Source organism: Bos mutus, chromosome 1 (assembly GCF_027580195.1).
Source record: "Bos mutus isolate GX-2022 chromosome 1, NWIPB_WYAK_1.1, whole genome shotgun sequence".
NCBI classification, from domain to species: Eukaryota; Metazoa; Chordata; class Mammalia; order Artiodactyla; family Bovidae; genus Bos; species Bos mutus.
In genome coordinates this window covers 127,316,050-127,331,789 of record NC_091617.1, presented here as the reverse complement: position 1 = coordinate 127,331,789, position 15,740 = coordinate 127,316,050, and the positions used below count along the sequence as shown (strand labels likewise).

The 15,740-nt window shown below is 45.6% G+C and overlaps 1 protein-coding gene across 2 annotated transcripts in view; it reads left to right on the top strand.

Moving 5' to 3' along the window:
• Positions 1-15,740, top strand: part of CLSTN2 (calsyntenin 2) — a 742,362-nt gene that overhangs the window by 613,624 nt on the left and 112,998 nt on the right. For both annotated transcript variants that reach the window (XM_070375497.1, XM_070375500.1), the window contains exon 7: positions 9,493-9,741. In XM_070375497.1, coding sequence (XP_070231598.1) covers positions 9,493-9,741 — 249 coding nt within the window. The remainder of the gene's footprint in view (positions 1-9,492; positions 9,742-15,740) is intronic.

Here is a 15,740-nt window from a genome sequence, read left to right as displayed (position 1 = left end):
CTGAGAAAGCTGCCTCCGGTGCTCTTTACTCCACGCACAGAGAAGCCGTCTCCGCCAACATCTCATTTCGAATGAATATCCCATCTTGCTCCCTGTGCACCTGAATTATAAGTCAGCTCAACCCCACGCCACCGCAGGTTACAGTCATTTCCTCAACTCCTCCAGGTTAGGAGATGATGGAGTCAACTTGTTAAAGATCAGATGAGCCCAAGGGCACGCACAGGTGATTTGATTCTGAATGTTGCTGGGGGGAGAACAGGAGATGGAGAGAAGGAGAGGATTTTTCAAGGGAAGAAACTTTAGAGCAAAATTGCATCTGGTTGTTAATATAGCTCACTCCTCTGGGCTGCCAGCCTCACCTGGCAGGAAGGCAGGTTCAATCAGACAGGAAAGCACTTTACCCTGAGATGCAAGCTTATCTAGTACTGGGAGAGACCTTTGTCAAGCTCAGCTGGAAAGAATCTGCCTGCCATGTGGGAGACCTGGGTTCGATCCCTGGATTGGGAAGATCCCCTGGAGAAGGGATAGGCTACCCACTCCAGTATTCTGGCCTGGAGAGTTCCATGGACTGTATAGTCCTCACTTACACTTCCTGGTGTGCACTTCTGGGAACCCCGAGTAAGCCTGTTGGGGGGGGTCCATTCCTGCCTCCAGATCAGGAATCTGCCTCTTGAATCTACAGAGGAGAAAAGATAGAAGCAAATGAGTGAGACACATGCCCATCCATGTTAGGTCTGCTTCCTTGGGCCCCACGCTCTCTCCAGACTGTGAGGGAAAGGTAGACCAGATCTCTTCTAAAGCGGAGCCTGGGTTGTGATTCCTGACTTAAGTGGGACTCCTTAGGTTCTGAAGACAAGCTTCTTTGCATTTTCCCTGGCTTGTCAACAAGCTGCTGGCAGGGTTTCCCAGCCAGAGGGCTACCGTGACACTTTAAGCCCCAGTGTTCATTCTACATATCTTCATTGACACTTTAAGCCCCAGTTTCATTCTACATATCTTCATTGACTTTGGATAGTAACAGGGAGACCAATTAGGATGTTATGGCCATAGTCTAAGCAAGAGATAATGATTTCTGAACTGGGGGAGTGGCAGTAGGGATGAACCTAAGACAGGTTTAGGAGGCAAAATCGGTAAGGGTCAACCATTGATTGAGAACTGGATGTGCAGTATGCCCTGCTTGGGTAGCACAGTGCCCCATTTATCATGTTGCCAGGCTCAAAGGAGGGCCCATGGGAAGGCAGGTTTTTCTAGAATAGTGCAGGAGATTGGGGAAAACAGCACAACCTAAGTATTCCAAACAGCTCTTGTAAAAATGCCCTTTACAAGCAGTGAAAAACAAGGAATCTTAGAAGATTCTAATGTGAGCATCTAACTGGATGAGAGTGCCACCAACCAGAACTAGAAATTCCAGGCAAGGGTGGATTTAGGGGACAGTGATGACAAATATCTGTGAAACAGCCAGGTGTGGGTGCCCAACTCTAGAATGACTCCCCACCCTCCCGAGCTCCCGAGGACCTGCCACCATCCCACTGGTCCATTGTTAGAGCCCATTTCTTCCCAGTGTGCTGCCTCTTCTGGGCCAGAGTATTCCATTTGTCACCATCCCCAGCTCATTCCCATCCCTATGCCTTTGTTCATGATTTTTTTTTTTTCCTGCTAGAACCTCTCTCTCCTTTACCATTCCAAACCCTTTCCTTAAGTCAATATTTGCCTGCCATCTCTGCTATCAGAAGCAGTGCTGGAGGGCTCCCGGGTGCTTTTAAATTCTGGCATTGCTTCTGTGACACTGTCCTTGTGCAGTAGCCCAGGCAAGGCTGTCTCCCACTCTGAGAGAGGTCTGATCAGTGCCCACCTGCTTCCTCTTTCTGCAGCATCATTCACAAGGAGCAGTGATGGCATCCCTGAATAAGGAGCCATCAGACAGCAGCCAGGCAGAGCCACTGTCAGGAAGTACCTGGCAGGTGCAAAAGCACCAGAAAAAAGCCTCTTTGTTTCCAAGGGAGCACCAGACATAAGCCATATTGCTGCCTGAGGTTTGCACGCTGAGACTTTGTAAAACATGATACAAGCTCCTGCGCCTGTGTCCCTTTCCACTTGCAGGAACAAATTTAGCCTAACACGGTCCCCCAGTGACCTTCCTGTATGTGAAGCCAGGCCTCGGGGAAGCTGGACAAGCTGCTTATAACTTCCTCTGGATTCAGAAAGTCAAGATAAGAACTCTGCCATCTCAGTCCCAGGTTTTCCCAAGGTGAAGTGTCATACAACTGCCTTGAGAATGAAATGTACGATGAGGCCCCAGTGAGGCTTCCTGACCAAATTCAATTTGACGTTAGCCCAAGCCTAAGAAAAGGCCTGCTTCCATGGCCCTGAGTCACTGCATATTACAATAAGCAGCAAAGCAGTTTGTGACACACACGTCTCTTGGAGCCCTGAGGCCAGGACTGCTCCTTCCTGAAACCACAGGCTCCTGGCATCTGTCCAGCATCTCCCCATATGACACTCGGGGTCAGCTGCTCTGGTGTGCAGTCAAGAGCTCTGAGGACATGTCCTGTTGAAGGAAAGGCTGCAGTGTGAGAGCCTGCTGTTAAATCAAGAAATGGATCCATCAGACCAGCTCATATCATCAGACAGTGAGCTGTTCTCAGAATTCATACACTTGTGAGCACAGGAGATTTTCATAGAGAATCTATTCATTCATTCATTCATTTTTTTAAAGGAAAGTTCAGCTTTCTTGCTTATTTAATTTACTTACTTATTTTGACTGCACTGTATCTTTTTTGCTGCATAGGCTTTCTATAGTTGTGACAAGTAGGGGCTACTGTTTAGTTGCAGTTCATGGGCGTCTCATTTGTGGTGGCTTCTCTTGTTGCAGAGCACAGGCTCTAGAGTATGCGGGCTTCAGTGGTTGTAGCACACGGGCTTAGTTGACCCGCAGCAGTGTGATCTTCCCAGACCTGGGATCAAACCCATGTGCCCTACACTGACAGGCAGATTCTTAACTACTAGACCACCAGGGAAGTCCTCATTTGCTTATTTTTAATTCAGCAAATATTTGTTCAGTGTCCAAATGCTTTCATTCATGAGGTTATCTAGAAGTTAATAAGACCACTTAATAGTTCAAGGTGAAGACAGTCATGTAAAAAACTTAGTCCATCTGATGGTAGGATCAACAGGCTGTGAGCTTTGGAAAGGACATCAAGAAGTCCTCCACCTCCATGCAGAAGGTATGCAGATAGAAAAGTGGTTATGGTAGCCACTGATGTCAGTCATTTATGCACATTATCAGTCAGGACAGGGCAAGTTAGGCTGTGGTAACAAATGATGCCAAAGTCTATAGGCTTAAAGTCTATAGGCTTAAAATAACAAAGTTAATTTCCATTCCTATCACATGTCCTTCTTGGGTTGACTGTCACTCTGTTCCATGTTGGTTTCCCACCACGATCCAGGCTAACAGAATAGTCTCTATCTAGAATATTGTTGATGTATCTCTATCTAGAATATGGCAGATGTAAAAAATATATGTGGTGAACCTTGGACTGGCTCATAAATTTTCTGCCCTAAAGTGACACATGTCATTTGCATTCACATTTTCTTGGTCAGAGCAAGTGACACACACACAGCCAAGTGTGATCAGTGGGTCATTGAAGCATGTTAAGAACAGAAGAATGCTTTCTACCATCATGCAGTTCATGCAGTTCAAGTATGGCCTTTGTCAAGAGGGCCTCCCTGGCTTCCCCCAAGACTCTCTGCTGCTGCTGCTAAGTCACTTCAGTCGTGTCCGACTCTGTGCGACCCCATAGATGGCAGCCCACCAGGCTCCCCCGTCCCTGGGATTCTCCAGGCAAGAACACTGGAGTGGGTTGCCATTTCCTTCTCCAATGCATGAAAGCGAAAAGTGAAAGTGAAGTTGCTCAGTCGTGTCTGACCCTCAGCAACCCCATGGACTGCAGCCTTCCAGGCTCTTCCATCCATGGGATTTTCCAGGCAAGAGTACTGAAGTGGGTTTCTACCAATGAACTATTCCACCCACCAAAAATAAAAGACTTTCCATTGGGTCTCTAGAGGTAGGGCCCATTGCTGCATGGTTCATTGCTGTATTCCCACCACAGTGCCTGGCATAACTAAGACATAATATAAGCATGTAATGAAATAATATGGAGTTGATGCTGCTCATCATGGAAGGTGCTACAAAATGAGGCCTGTGTCCTTGATTACAATGGTTCCTCTCCCCTGAGATCTTCCACTTCTCCCATCCCTTTCTGCATCCCATTGTGGACCATAAGGAGGCATGACTAAGGCTCCACGTCTGTCACCATGGCCGCAGGCCCACTTGAAATGCTGAGGGCACTCTGCCTTCACCAAGGCCATCCAGAACAGCACACAAACCCTACAGTTAAGAGGTCCAGGGACTTCCCTGGTGGTCCAGTGGCTAAGACTCCCTGCTCCCATTGCAGGGGTTCTTGCTTCGATTCCTGGTCAGGGAACTAGATCCCATGTGCCACAACTAAAGACCCCATGTGCCAGAACTAAGACCCAGTACAGCCAAATAAATAAGTAAATATTAAAAAAGAAAAGACCCAGATGGTGACCCCTGCCCCCAGGCCCCTTGTGGGCTCTCACTCCACTGTGTGTCCTGAAATCTGCCTAACTCACCCGTCTTTATCTACTTGCTGGCTCGGCAAGGCTTCTCCACCTTGATAGGGTTCAGAGACCTCAAAGCAGACTTCATTTCTGGTTACAAGCCCCTTACACTCAGGCCACAGTTTCTGTGCACCAGACTAGTATGAGCTCTCAGTAGCCCAGTGGGTCCCAGGGACTTTTGCATCTTAAATACACCCTGACATGCAGACAATGCCACACTATCTTTGCAAGTTATGCATCCTGTTTACCCACTGCTTTCCATGGGATACCTTGGGGAGAGGAGAGAGAACTTTAGGAGAAAGGAAATCCCTCTCATTTTATTTAAGTGCACCAGAAAATGAAATTGTTGCTCAGTCACTAGGTCATGTCTGACTCTGCAGTCCCATGGACTATAGCCCACTAGACACTGTCCGTGGAGTCTCCAGGAAGGATACTGGAATGGGTTGCCATGTCCACCTCCAGGGGATCTTCCTGACACAGGGATCAAACCCAAGCCTCTTGCATTGGCAGGTGGATTCCTTACCACTGAGCCATCTGAGAAGCCCCTAGAAAAATGAAATATAATCAGTTAAGTCTGTGGAAGTCTGCACCATCTAGTGAAACACAGTGTCATGCTTTCCTGGAGGCAACATCTGTGGGCTGGGCAGAGTGACATGCTATTTCCCTCATCAAGGATGACATCGGTGGCCTTGCCAGGGCACATGCCGTTCTGTGGACAGCCACCTGTACAGGGAGATGGGTCCTGGGCTCTGGGCTGAGCTTGGCAGGACACTGTGCTGTATGGTAGAAAGAATATCACCAGGTGTCTGATAGCTGGGCCTGCCTCCAACTAGCTGTGTGGCTGTGTGATCCTGCTCAAGTCATTTCTCCTTTCTGGGCCTCAGTTTCCATGTCTGTAAATGTACAGGAGGTTGGGAGCAGATAATTGGGAAAAATGAAATTAACAGATGTACACTACCATATATAAAATAGATAACAGCAGGGTTTTACAGTATAGCAAAGGGAGCTATATTCACTATCTTGTAATAAACTAAAATGGAGAAAAATCGAAAAAAGTGTATAGATACATACATATATATGTGTAACCAAATCACTTTGCTATACACCTGAAACTAACACAATATTGTAAATCACTATACTTCCATTTTGTTTTGAATGTGCAGGAGATGATAAGATCTTCCTCCAGGTTGATTGAGGTGGTGCGGTGGGGAGTGTGGGCTTTGGAGCTGGCAAGTTCTGATGACAAGTCCACTCACTCGCTGGCTGTGATCCTGGGCTTGCTGAGCCTCGGATTTCTTCCTGTAAACTGGAATCATAATAATGTCCACCACTTAGATGAATAACTAAGAAAAAGCAGTGACGTACTTAAGTCTAGACCCACTCAGTGCCCAATAAAATGTTCCAAGGGAAATGAGAATAAATGTCTGTTGAAAGTATAATTCAAAAGATACATGCACCCCTATACTCTTAACAGCACTATAGCCATTTGCGGGAACATGGATCGACCTAGAGATTGTCACACTAAGTAAAGTAAGTCAGACAGAGAAGGACAAATATCAGATGATATCACTTATATGTGGAACCTAACACAAAGAAACTTATCTACAAAATAGAAACAGACTCCCAGACATAGAAAACAGACTTGCACTTGCCAAGGAGCAGAGGGTGTAGAGAAGGGATAGAGTGGGCGTCTGGGTTTAGCAGAAATAAACTATACATATAGAATGGATAAGCAAGATCCTACTGTGTGGCGCAGGGAACTACATTAAATATCTTGTGATAAACCATGGAAAAGAATATAAAAAATAATATATACACATGGATAACTGAATCATTTTGCTGTACAGCAGAAACTAACATAACATTGTAAATCAATGTCAAAAAAAGTAATAATAAAGGTCTGTAACTATGAAAAGTAAAGTTCCCTAAATACACATACATAAAATGACATGTAACCAGTTGTTCCTCCTAACCTTCTCTTTCTGTTTTCTCTCCATCACCCTCCACCTCATCCTTGCTCTAAACCTCCCTCCCTCTATCCAACCTTGCTTTGGGGAAAATTAGCAATCAGCTCCTTCAGTAATCTAAATGACTAGTGAATTCTGCAGGAACATTGGCTCCTTAACAAAAGCAAGGTCCTCGATCAAAAGGGAAGCTCAAGAAGTGGAGTTTTAAGCCATGTCAATGTCATCCTGGTTCCCTGGTGTGCAAGTCTCTGGCTCTGTGTGGTGGCAAAGCTGACCTTGGTAACGGCCGAACACACATCCCTGTATTGGGCCCTGCCAGATTGTGCTGGGGGGCACTGGCTTGAGCTAGAGGTCAGGAGCCCTGCATGGTCAGCCTGCATCTCCCTGGCCACCTGAAATTTCAAGAACGACACACATTCATTGTGAGCCCTAGTCACCAGCTGTTATCCTGGACAAATCCTGGTGTCCGAACCAACTCACTTATGAGACAGAGAAGCTGTTACCAGGTGGCATTATTCTGGGAGATTCTAGGAAAATGAACTTATTCCAAAAACCACATATGTCCCACCCTCCAACTACCCCCAAATTTTTACCTACCACTACCTTGGTAGATTTCTTTCTTTCAAATACCTAGGGAGGTTCATAGCGCTGAAGGCTTTGCTAGTCATTAAAATGTTAGTGTGAACTAGCTTATCGGATAAGTAAAATGGACATCAAATAAGACTCTAGGAGTATGGATGAGAACAAGTAAAATTTCTTTTTTAGTATTTATTTACTTGGCTGGGTCTTAGTTGTGCCATGCAAGTTTAGTTGTGGTATATGGGATCTAGTCCCCTGACCAGGGATTGAACCCTGGTCCCCTTGCATTGTGATCACCAAGTCTTAGCCTCTAAATATTGATGAGAGATGTGGGGTGTGGACTAGAGGCTGGGTGAATAAGCTCGGTGGGTTTTGGGTAGGGGCCAGAAGCATCTCACAGAGGTACTTTACAGAAGAAAAGGCAGTTATAAACATTAATGGAGCACCTACTATGTGTCAGGCATGCGACCACGCAAAATCCCTAAGAAACATGCTTGTTAATAATGCAGTCAACGCTGCCCACATTTCCCCTTGATAAGCATAGCTACAGGGTGATTGTGAATTAAGAGACCAGAATCTCCACCCCCTACATCTCAGACACTGCAGTTCCCCGGAGGCCTTTCCCAGGGTGAGCTTCTCACCAGCTAAGCAGAGCAGCTGGCTCTAAGGATACAAATGTTTCACGCAGCCAACCTTCAATTGCAAACCAATAGGTATCTGTTCCAAGGCTACAGGGAAAAGTGGCTGGGTGAAACATTTTCAAAGTACATTAGTTTCTAATATTGCACCTTTCTGAGGAATTTTCAAGGGTCATTTCAACTCTAGGGGATGTTTGTGGTGGCAGTCCCCAGGTGAGATGAGTCTCTGATACACAGAATTCAGAAGTCCAGCGATCCCTGACAAATGGCACCACTGTCCATTAAACCCATTTATGACCACCTGGTTGGTACTGTGCCAGGAAGGAGCCCCACACACCTGGTCCCCTGCCCTTGGCATACCTTGGACTCCCTGGTTCTTGTTCCCTGGAATTAGGAAGCCCTCCCCCTTCCTCATCCCCTGAGTAGCTGAGCTCTGCTCCTCTACAGAGCATAAGGATGCCAAGAGCACTGCTGGCACCACCTGAGCTTCAGTGAAAAGGCCAAGGCAGCCCAGTTACCCTCCTGGCTGTGCCATCCTACTTTCTGGGTCAGCTCCTCTGGCTCACTCAGCCCCTCCCTCCACAAAGCTGTTGGTGTAATTATTCTAAAACACAAATCTGCCTATGGCACTCCCACTGCCTTGGGTTATCCTTAGCCTAGAATCATAGTGGTAGCAAAAATCATAGCAACTCTAATAATAACGGCAGAGTTACAGCTAATGTAGAGTGAGCTCCATTCATGGTGCGCCAAGCACACTGTCCAAGCCAGGATGCAGTCTCTCATCCAGTCCCCACAACACCTGGGAGGGCTGGTGGCAGAGAAGGGGGTGGAGGATCAGAAAAGTGAAGTCTCTGCTCACAGTCACGAGGCTAGAAAGTCAGGCCACCACCAGGCGTCAGATTTAAGTTCTGCCAACTTCAGAACCCGTGTTCTCAACCACTGTACCATTTGGCCTAAACAAATGATTGGAAAAAAGTATGATGAGTGCAGAGTGATTCACACTCCTCTTGGAATCAGGCTGTGTGTCCTCTATCACAACCCTGGTCTCACTGCATTCCAGATATCCATCAATTTGTGGGGACAGAGCTCTTCCAGGTCAGGACCTAGAACTTTCCCCATCACAGCCCTGGTCTCACTGCACCCCAGGGGTCCATCAATTTGTGGGGACCAAGCTCCTCCAGATCAAGGACTGCGCTGATTCACTTTTACTTTGCCAGCACCTAGGAGGGGTCTTGGCATCTGCTGGGTGCTCGATAAATGGCTGACAGGTTAATGCATGGATAAGTGCGTGAATGAATCCATCGGTTGGAATCAAGCCCTGGCCTTCTCCAGGAACCTTGCCTGCTTTTCGAAGCCCCCAGGGTAATCTCGTTTCTCTAAATTCCTTCAGCACTTTTTTTCTTGTATAATGGTTAATTGCACTGTTTTCCCACATGCAATACTTTTGTCTGTAAGTTACCGATGCCTCCCCAAGCCGCCATGGGCAACTTGGGCAAGAATGACATTTAACCCTTCTTTCCCCAAGTCACCCAGCTCAGGACAGAGCTCTTAGCTCTGGGTGAGTACGCATATTAGTTCACTGTGGCCCTGAGAGCAGAAAACAGAACATGAGGACACCCGGCCTGGGAGGAATGACCCTTTGTTCTTTCTGTCCCCGCCCCCTGTAGGAGCCTCCTCTGGCATCATTGACCTCTTGCCATCCCCCAGTGCTGCCACCAACTGGACCATAGGACTGCTGGTGGATAGCAGTGAAATGATCTTCAAGTTCGATGGCAGGCAGGGTGCCAAGATCCCTGATGGAGTTGTGCCCAAGAACCTGACCGACCAGTTCACCATCACCATGTGGATGAAGCATGGCCCCAGCCCTGGCGTGAGAGCTGAGAAGGAAACCATCCTCTGCAACTCAGATAAAACCGGTGAGCCTTGCGTCCAGCTCTCCTAGCAGCTGCCCGTTATGTCCCAGCTGGTCAGGCATGGCCACGGCCACCACGAGTGTGGGAGAAAAACAGGAGTATGAGAGGAGACCTGGGAAATATTCTGGTCTTTGGTTTTCTGCCTGCTGACTTCCTGGGCTTGGGGTAGGGCAAGACCACAAATGGGATGTAGGGTACAGACACAAAAGAATCGAAAAGTTGGCATTGGTGGTTTTCAGACTGGTTTCTTCAGAACCTCAGCTTCCCCAGAAGTAATGTAGGGCTGCTATACCAGGGGCTGGAGGTGAGGGAGGAGATTTCATCTTTACTTCAAGCAAAGCAGCTCCACCTTCACTGTATTATATATAGGCACATTTCCATTAAGATCATTTTCAATGAAAGGGTCCTGCTAACTTACAACAGTAGTTTGAAAATCACTGCTGTGCATAATAATGGTAGCTAAGTCTTGTTAGCTATTTTTCAGCATGCTAAGTGTGTGCAGCAGGGTTCACAGCTTGGTGGTTAAAAATGCTCCACCACTTACTGGCTGTGTAATCTTGAGCAAGTTGTTTAACTTCTCTGTGCCTCAATTTCCCAGTCTATAAAACATGCATTTTATTAATAGTATTATCTACCTCATAAGGTTTTTATCAGAATTAAGTGATTTGATGTACATATAGAGCTTTAGAACAGTAGCTGGCACACAAGAAGTGCAATCTGTGTTAGCTCTTCCTGTTCCAAACGGTGTCTCACATCTCTACAATCGATTTTATAAAAGCAATATTGTGTTTTCTGTTTTAAGGATGAGGAAACATCCCTGAGAGGTTAAGTAGCTTGTCCCAAATTATACAGCCAGTAGGTATCAAAACTGGAAGGTAAGCTTAGCTCCAGCTAACTCCAACCCCGTGTTCTGCTCATCACACCCCACATGTAAAGATACACACACACAAATACTCTGGTATCTTATGAAAATTTGATGCCCACAGTTTTCCATTTCAAATGCTACTCTTGTTAAAATATTTCAAATAAATAACAGGAGCCTGTGGTGCAGCCACAGTTCACATGGAAGCTTTCCCACTATTTAACACATGACCTTTGAGGGCTTGCTACACAGCTTCAGTTCAGTTTCCCCATATGTAAAATGGGGGAGATAAACATGAGATAATATATGAAATCACTTAGCAGATCCACACATAAAATCAATGCCAATTTACTCAATGTGGTTGTCATTGTCATTGCTATTTCTGGTTTTATTCCATATTCTATCATTATCAGGACCCCACATTTCCTATTTCACCTAATCTTTGCAATACATGTTATAGTGTTTTTTGGATGTAGAAACTGAGACAAAGGAAGTTGCCCATTTTTCTAGGCATATGGTGTCAGAGCCAGGGCCAAGGATTGGTTTTCCTGGGATCTTCCTCTAGGAAGTGCCCCGCAAACCTGCTTAAGGTGCCACTGGGGATTGGGACTGGGTTCAGAGCTCAGCCCAGGACCCCAGGAGCCACCCTGTGGCCCCATCTTCGCAGTGTCTGGTAGGGTGCTTCCATCATGAACCCAGGAGCCCAAATGCAAAGCATCCCCAGCTAGGGTTAGCGGCCACACACATGGAGTCCTTTCTAAAATGTATCAAATGCCCTTGGGAGGCAGATCAAATAGATAGAGACCTTTGGGCTTCCAGAGAAGGAAATTGGAATTTGAAAGGCTGAGCAACTAACTTAAGATGACACAACTGATTGCCAAAGAAACAGGCTTGGCCCTAGTTTTTCCAGCCCAGGTTTCAGTTCAGTTCAGTTCCTCAATCATGTCTGACTCTTTACAACCCCATGGACTGCAGCACACCAGGCCTCCCTGTCCATCACCAACTGCCAGAGTTTACTCAAACTCACGTCCATTGAGTTGGTGATGCCATCCAACCATCTCATCTGCCGGGGTCCAGCCCCGGCTGATCCAGGGTATCGAAGGGGAGATGGCTTCGGGGAGGATCAGGATACAATAGCTTCAACTAGATATTAATTAGAGATATAAAGAGTAATAGAATGAGGATAGCTCAGCAGGAAAATTCAGTGGAGAAAAGAGGCTGAGTAGCTTGGTTTACGTGGGAAACCAATAAAACTTCAGGACAAGAAGCTTGTACCACTTACATAGGCCGCAGGTGTCCTTCCATTCTCCCAAAGGAGAGGAGACACTGAGGCCTCCCCGGTCGGATCTTAGAAGCCCAGGCATAATTAGTAAGCATGGTGGGCTTCGCGCTCCAGATGGAGACTCAGCCAGAGTATGAGAGGGAGAGAGACATGGGGAGATCAGTCTTTCGAGGAACTGATCCCAATTCTTTATTTTCCAGAGTCTGTTTTTATACACTGAGATGTTATACAAAAGTCACGCAGGGACAGCAGTCCTGACTTTTATTAAAGTCAGGTGCTTCATACAAATGTATACAGAGGTCTTAGGGGTGTTACATCATCTTCTGGCCAGGGGGGCCTGCTGACAATTTATGACCCTCTCCTTGTGACAGTGGTCAGTCAACACTTATTTCTCCAGGGGTGATTATTCTTAAAACAGATGCCACCCAAATAAAGTTACATTCGTATAGGGTGAGGGTGTAGTGGGTTTTAGTTAAGGAAAGAATTTACTTAGCCTAAGGTCTAATGTGATTTATATCAAAGGTTAATACTTATTTCTTCTATATATTCATTAATGTGTGTAAGGTCAGGGGATGTGGAGTCTTAGCAACAAACATTGGCTCAACAAATGAAAAACCCTTCACCAATACAATTTCTAATCAGCCCACTATACTTATACTAATGGTTTTCTAACTTTTCTAGGGAACCTGTTTTTAGACGGTTTAAAGCATCTCGTGCCTCTCATGGTTGGGAGGCTGTGAGCAATCACATGTGGCCGGACAAGCCTGTCAGGCAGGCTAGAGAACCTTCAGAGGAGTTTGTAGGTTAAAACACTCTTGTCACGCCCAGGAGTTTTTATTAACTGGAGCTCTAAGTTAACTCCTTCTCCGAAAGAGGTGGTGGGGGACAGCCCCCTGTAAAGTCAGAGGTATAGGTGAGAGCACAAAGTAGTAAAGTAGGCAGGCTCTAGTTATGGGGGTAGATGCTCGAGAATTTCCAGGGGGACTCCTGAGGCTCGATCCCGCCTTTGCCTATGTCGAGCCTCCTTCCTCATGACCTTTGCCATGGGTGGAGGTCCTCTCACTGGCTCCCTGCACTCATCCTCTGTCGTCCCCTTCTCCTCCTGCCTTCAATCTTTCCCAGCATCAGGGTCTTTTCCAGTGAGTCAGTTCTTCGCATCAGGTGGCCAAAGTATTGGAGTTTCAGCTTCAGCATCAGTCCTTCCAATGAATATTCAGGACTGATTTCACGTTTCAGGACCATGCTGTTGGAACAGTGGCTGTCAACCCTACTATGCACTGGAATAACCTGGTGACCCTGTAAAAACACCCAGATGCCAGGGCCCTGCCCCGGCCCAGGGAGTTAGCGTCTGGGGGATTCTTTTGTGCAGCCATGGCTGAAAACTGCGTTAGACGATGATGCCTCACTTTCATCAGAGTAGCGCCCCCAGTAGGCATTTCAGCCCCTTCAACCAGCAGGTTATGGCACTGCTCAGCTCTGGCCTCAGCATAAAATAACACTGGGCCAATCAGCTCAACACTGGCACAAAAAAAGATGGGGAAGATTTTCTCACTTCTTTGACTTGAAAATAAATATATATATATATATATATATATATATATATATATATATATATGTATGTATGTATGTATCTCCTGCCCTAAATTAAAAATTTGTCAGGATCAACTAAAGCTTGATTAGGGCTTTTATATTTCAGGAAAAGAATTCTCAAGTTATAAGAGCAACACATGTTTATAGCAAGTAACCTAAAATTGCAGAAAAGTAGGAAAAATATACAAGTCATCTAAAATTCTAATAATTGGAGATATTTTCTGATAACAGTTGGCATATTTCGCTATGAAATGAAATCTTATTTTAATTTCTATGTACATATAGAATATTCTTACAATTTTTAATCTATGTTTATAATACCTGTGATACTATTATGTTTCTCTTAAATAACATTACATGTATCCAGGTCATTTCTCTATGTGATAAAATATTCTTTAAAAAATATGAATTACATGACAGTCCTGAGGCTTTATTATACTTCATTTAACTGGCTCCCTTTTGTTAGACATTTAGATTATTTCCTTTTAAATGCTGAAACAATGTTGTAATAGGCATTATTGCAATATATAATAAGCATTCTTGTATATACCTGTATGGATAGTTCTGATTATTTCCTGACCAGAAGCTGAATTATTGAGTTAAAGAATATATTGGGTTGACCAAACAGCCAATTAGTTACAGTATACTATACTAACTTATACTAAGTTAGTTACAGTATACTAAGGCATATATATGGAATTTAGAAAGATGGTAACGATAACCCTGTATGCAAGACAGCAAAAGAGACACAGATGTATAGAACAGTCTTTTGGACTCTGTGGGAGAGGGAGAGGGTGGGATGATTTGGGAGAATGGAATTGAAACATGTATAATATCATATAAGAAACGAATCGCCAGTCCAGGTTTGATGCAGGATACAGGATGCTTGGGGCTGGTGCACTGGGATGACCCAGAGGGATGGTACGGGGAGAGAGGTGGGAGGGGGGTTCAGGATGGGGAACACGTGTACACCTGTGGCGAATTCATATTGATGTATGGCAAAACCAATACAATATTGTAAAGTTTAAAAAAAAAAAGAATATATTGGGTTGACCAAAAAGTTCATTTGGATTTTAAAACCAAACAAACTTTTTGGTCAACCCAATAAATGTTAGAAAGGCTGTTGATATAAATTACAAAATCACCCTTCATGAAAATTGCACTAGTTTCTGTCTTACCCACTAAGTAAAACTCACCAATGCTAGCCTATGATGAAGTAGTTTATTTTTTGGATAACAGAACTGATTAGTCATCAAGGGTTAGTTGCAGTTTTATAAAAGAAAGGAAACCACTCTCAGCACAACCACCAAGAAGCCTCACGATAACTAACACCTTTTCATTCGTTTTCCCTCCTGTCACTGTCCAGCAGCCCGAGCTGGAGCTGCGGGGTGAGGCTCAGCTTTGCCCAGACATTCAGGGACTCGAGATCCTTCCATCATTTGTCACTGCCATTTTCAACCGTGGAACAGAAAGTTAGAATAGAGGGTTAAACACAGAAGGGTTTTATTAGCTAGACCAGCAAGCCACATGCTCTCAGTTTTCTGGTGAGAATTTGATCTCAGTGTTCCATCTGACCATGAGAGAAGCAGCGAGATGACTGAGGCTATGTTTCTAAGAGCAAGGATACAAGGTTAGGTGAATACATAGCAATGGCTCTACCACATGGCATTGTGAGGGGCACTTGTGCTCCCTCCAACCCCACCTTTCTTGGCCCTATCTCTCCATTCCTGGTGTGAGCAATGTCCTTTCCTGGCCTCTCTTAGAAACTCCTCTCCGCCTACACACCTGCTCCTCCTGTGGGACCCTTTCTTCCTGGCATCAGCCCTCTCGCTGCCTCTGAGTTTCATTTGAATACGATGTGCCACTTGCAGTGCCAGCTACTTTCATACAGGGCTTTCCAAGACAGAGGGACCAACCAGTCCAGAAATCACCAAGTGATGGGGACAGAGGTGCCAGCATGGTAGAGAGTCCTAGGATGGTCCCTCAGGCTGCTGGACAAGGAAGGGGTGCTCTCACACATCCAGAGATGCCCAGAAAACCTCTCAGAGGGACCAAGGTTGTCTAAAGTAGAGAGAAGGTGGGAATCTCATTCCCACCTCCCTGTTGGCTGAGCTGAAAACACTCTTACATCTGTTCCAGGCTGCTGTCAGAACAGAGCCCAGGGGAGCTCTGGGCAAGTGTGATTTTTGTCCTAGGAGTTTAGGGTACAGGAAAGGTGGACCTGGCTCTGACTCTTGCCCAGATGGTCTGAAGGCAAGAGGCTAATGG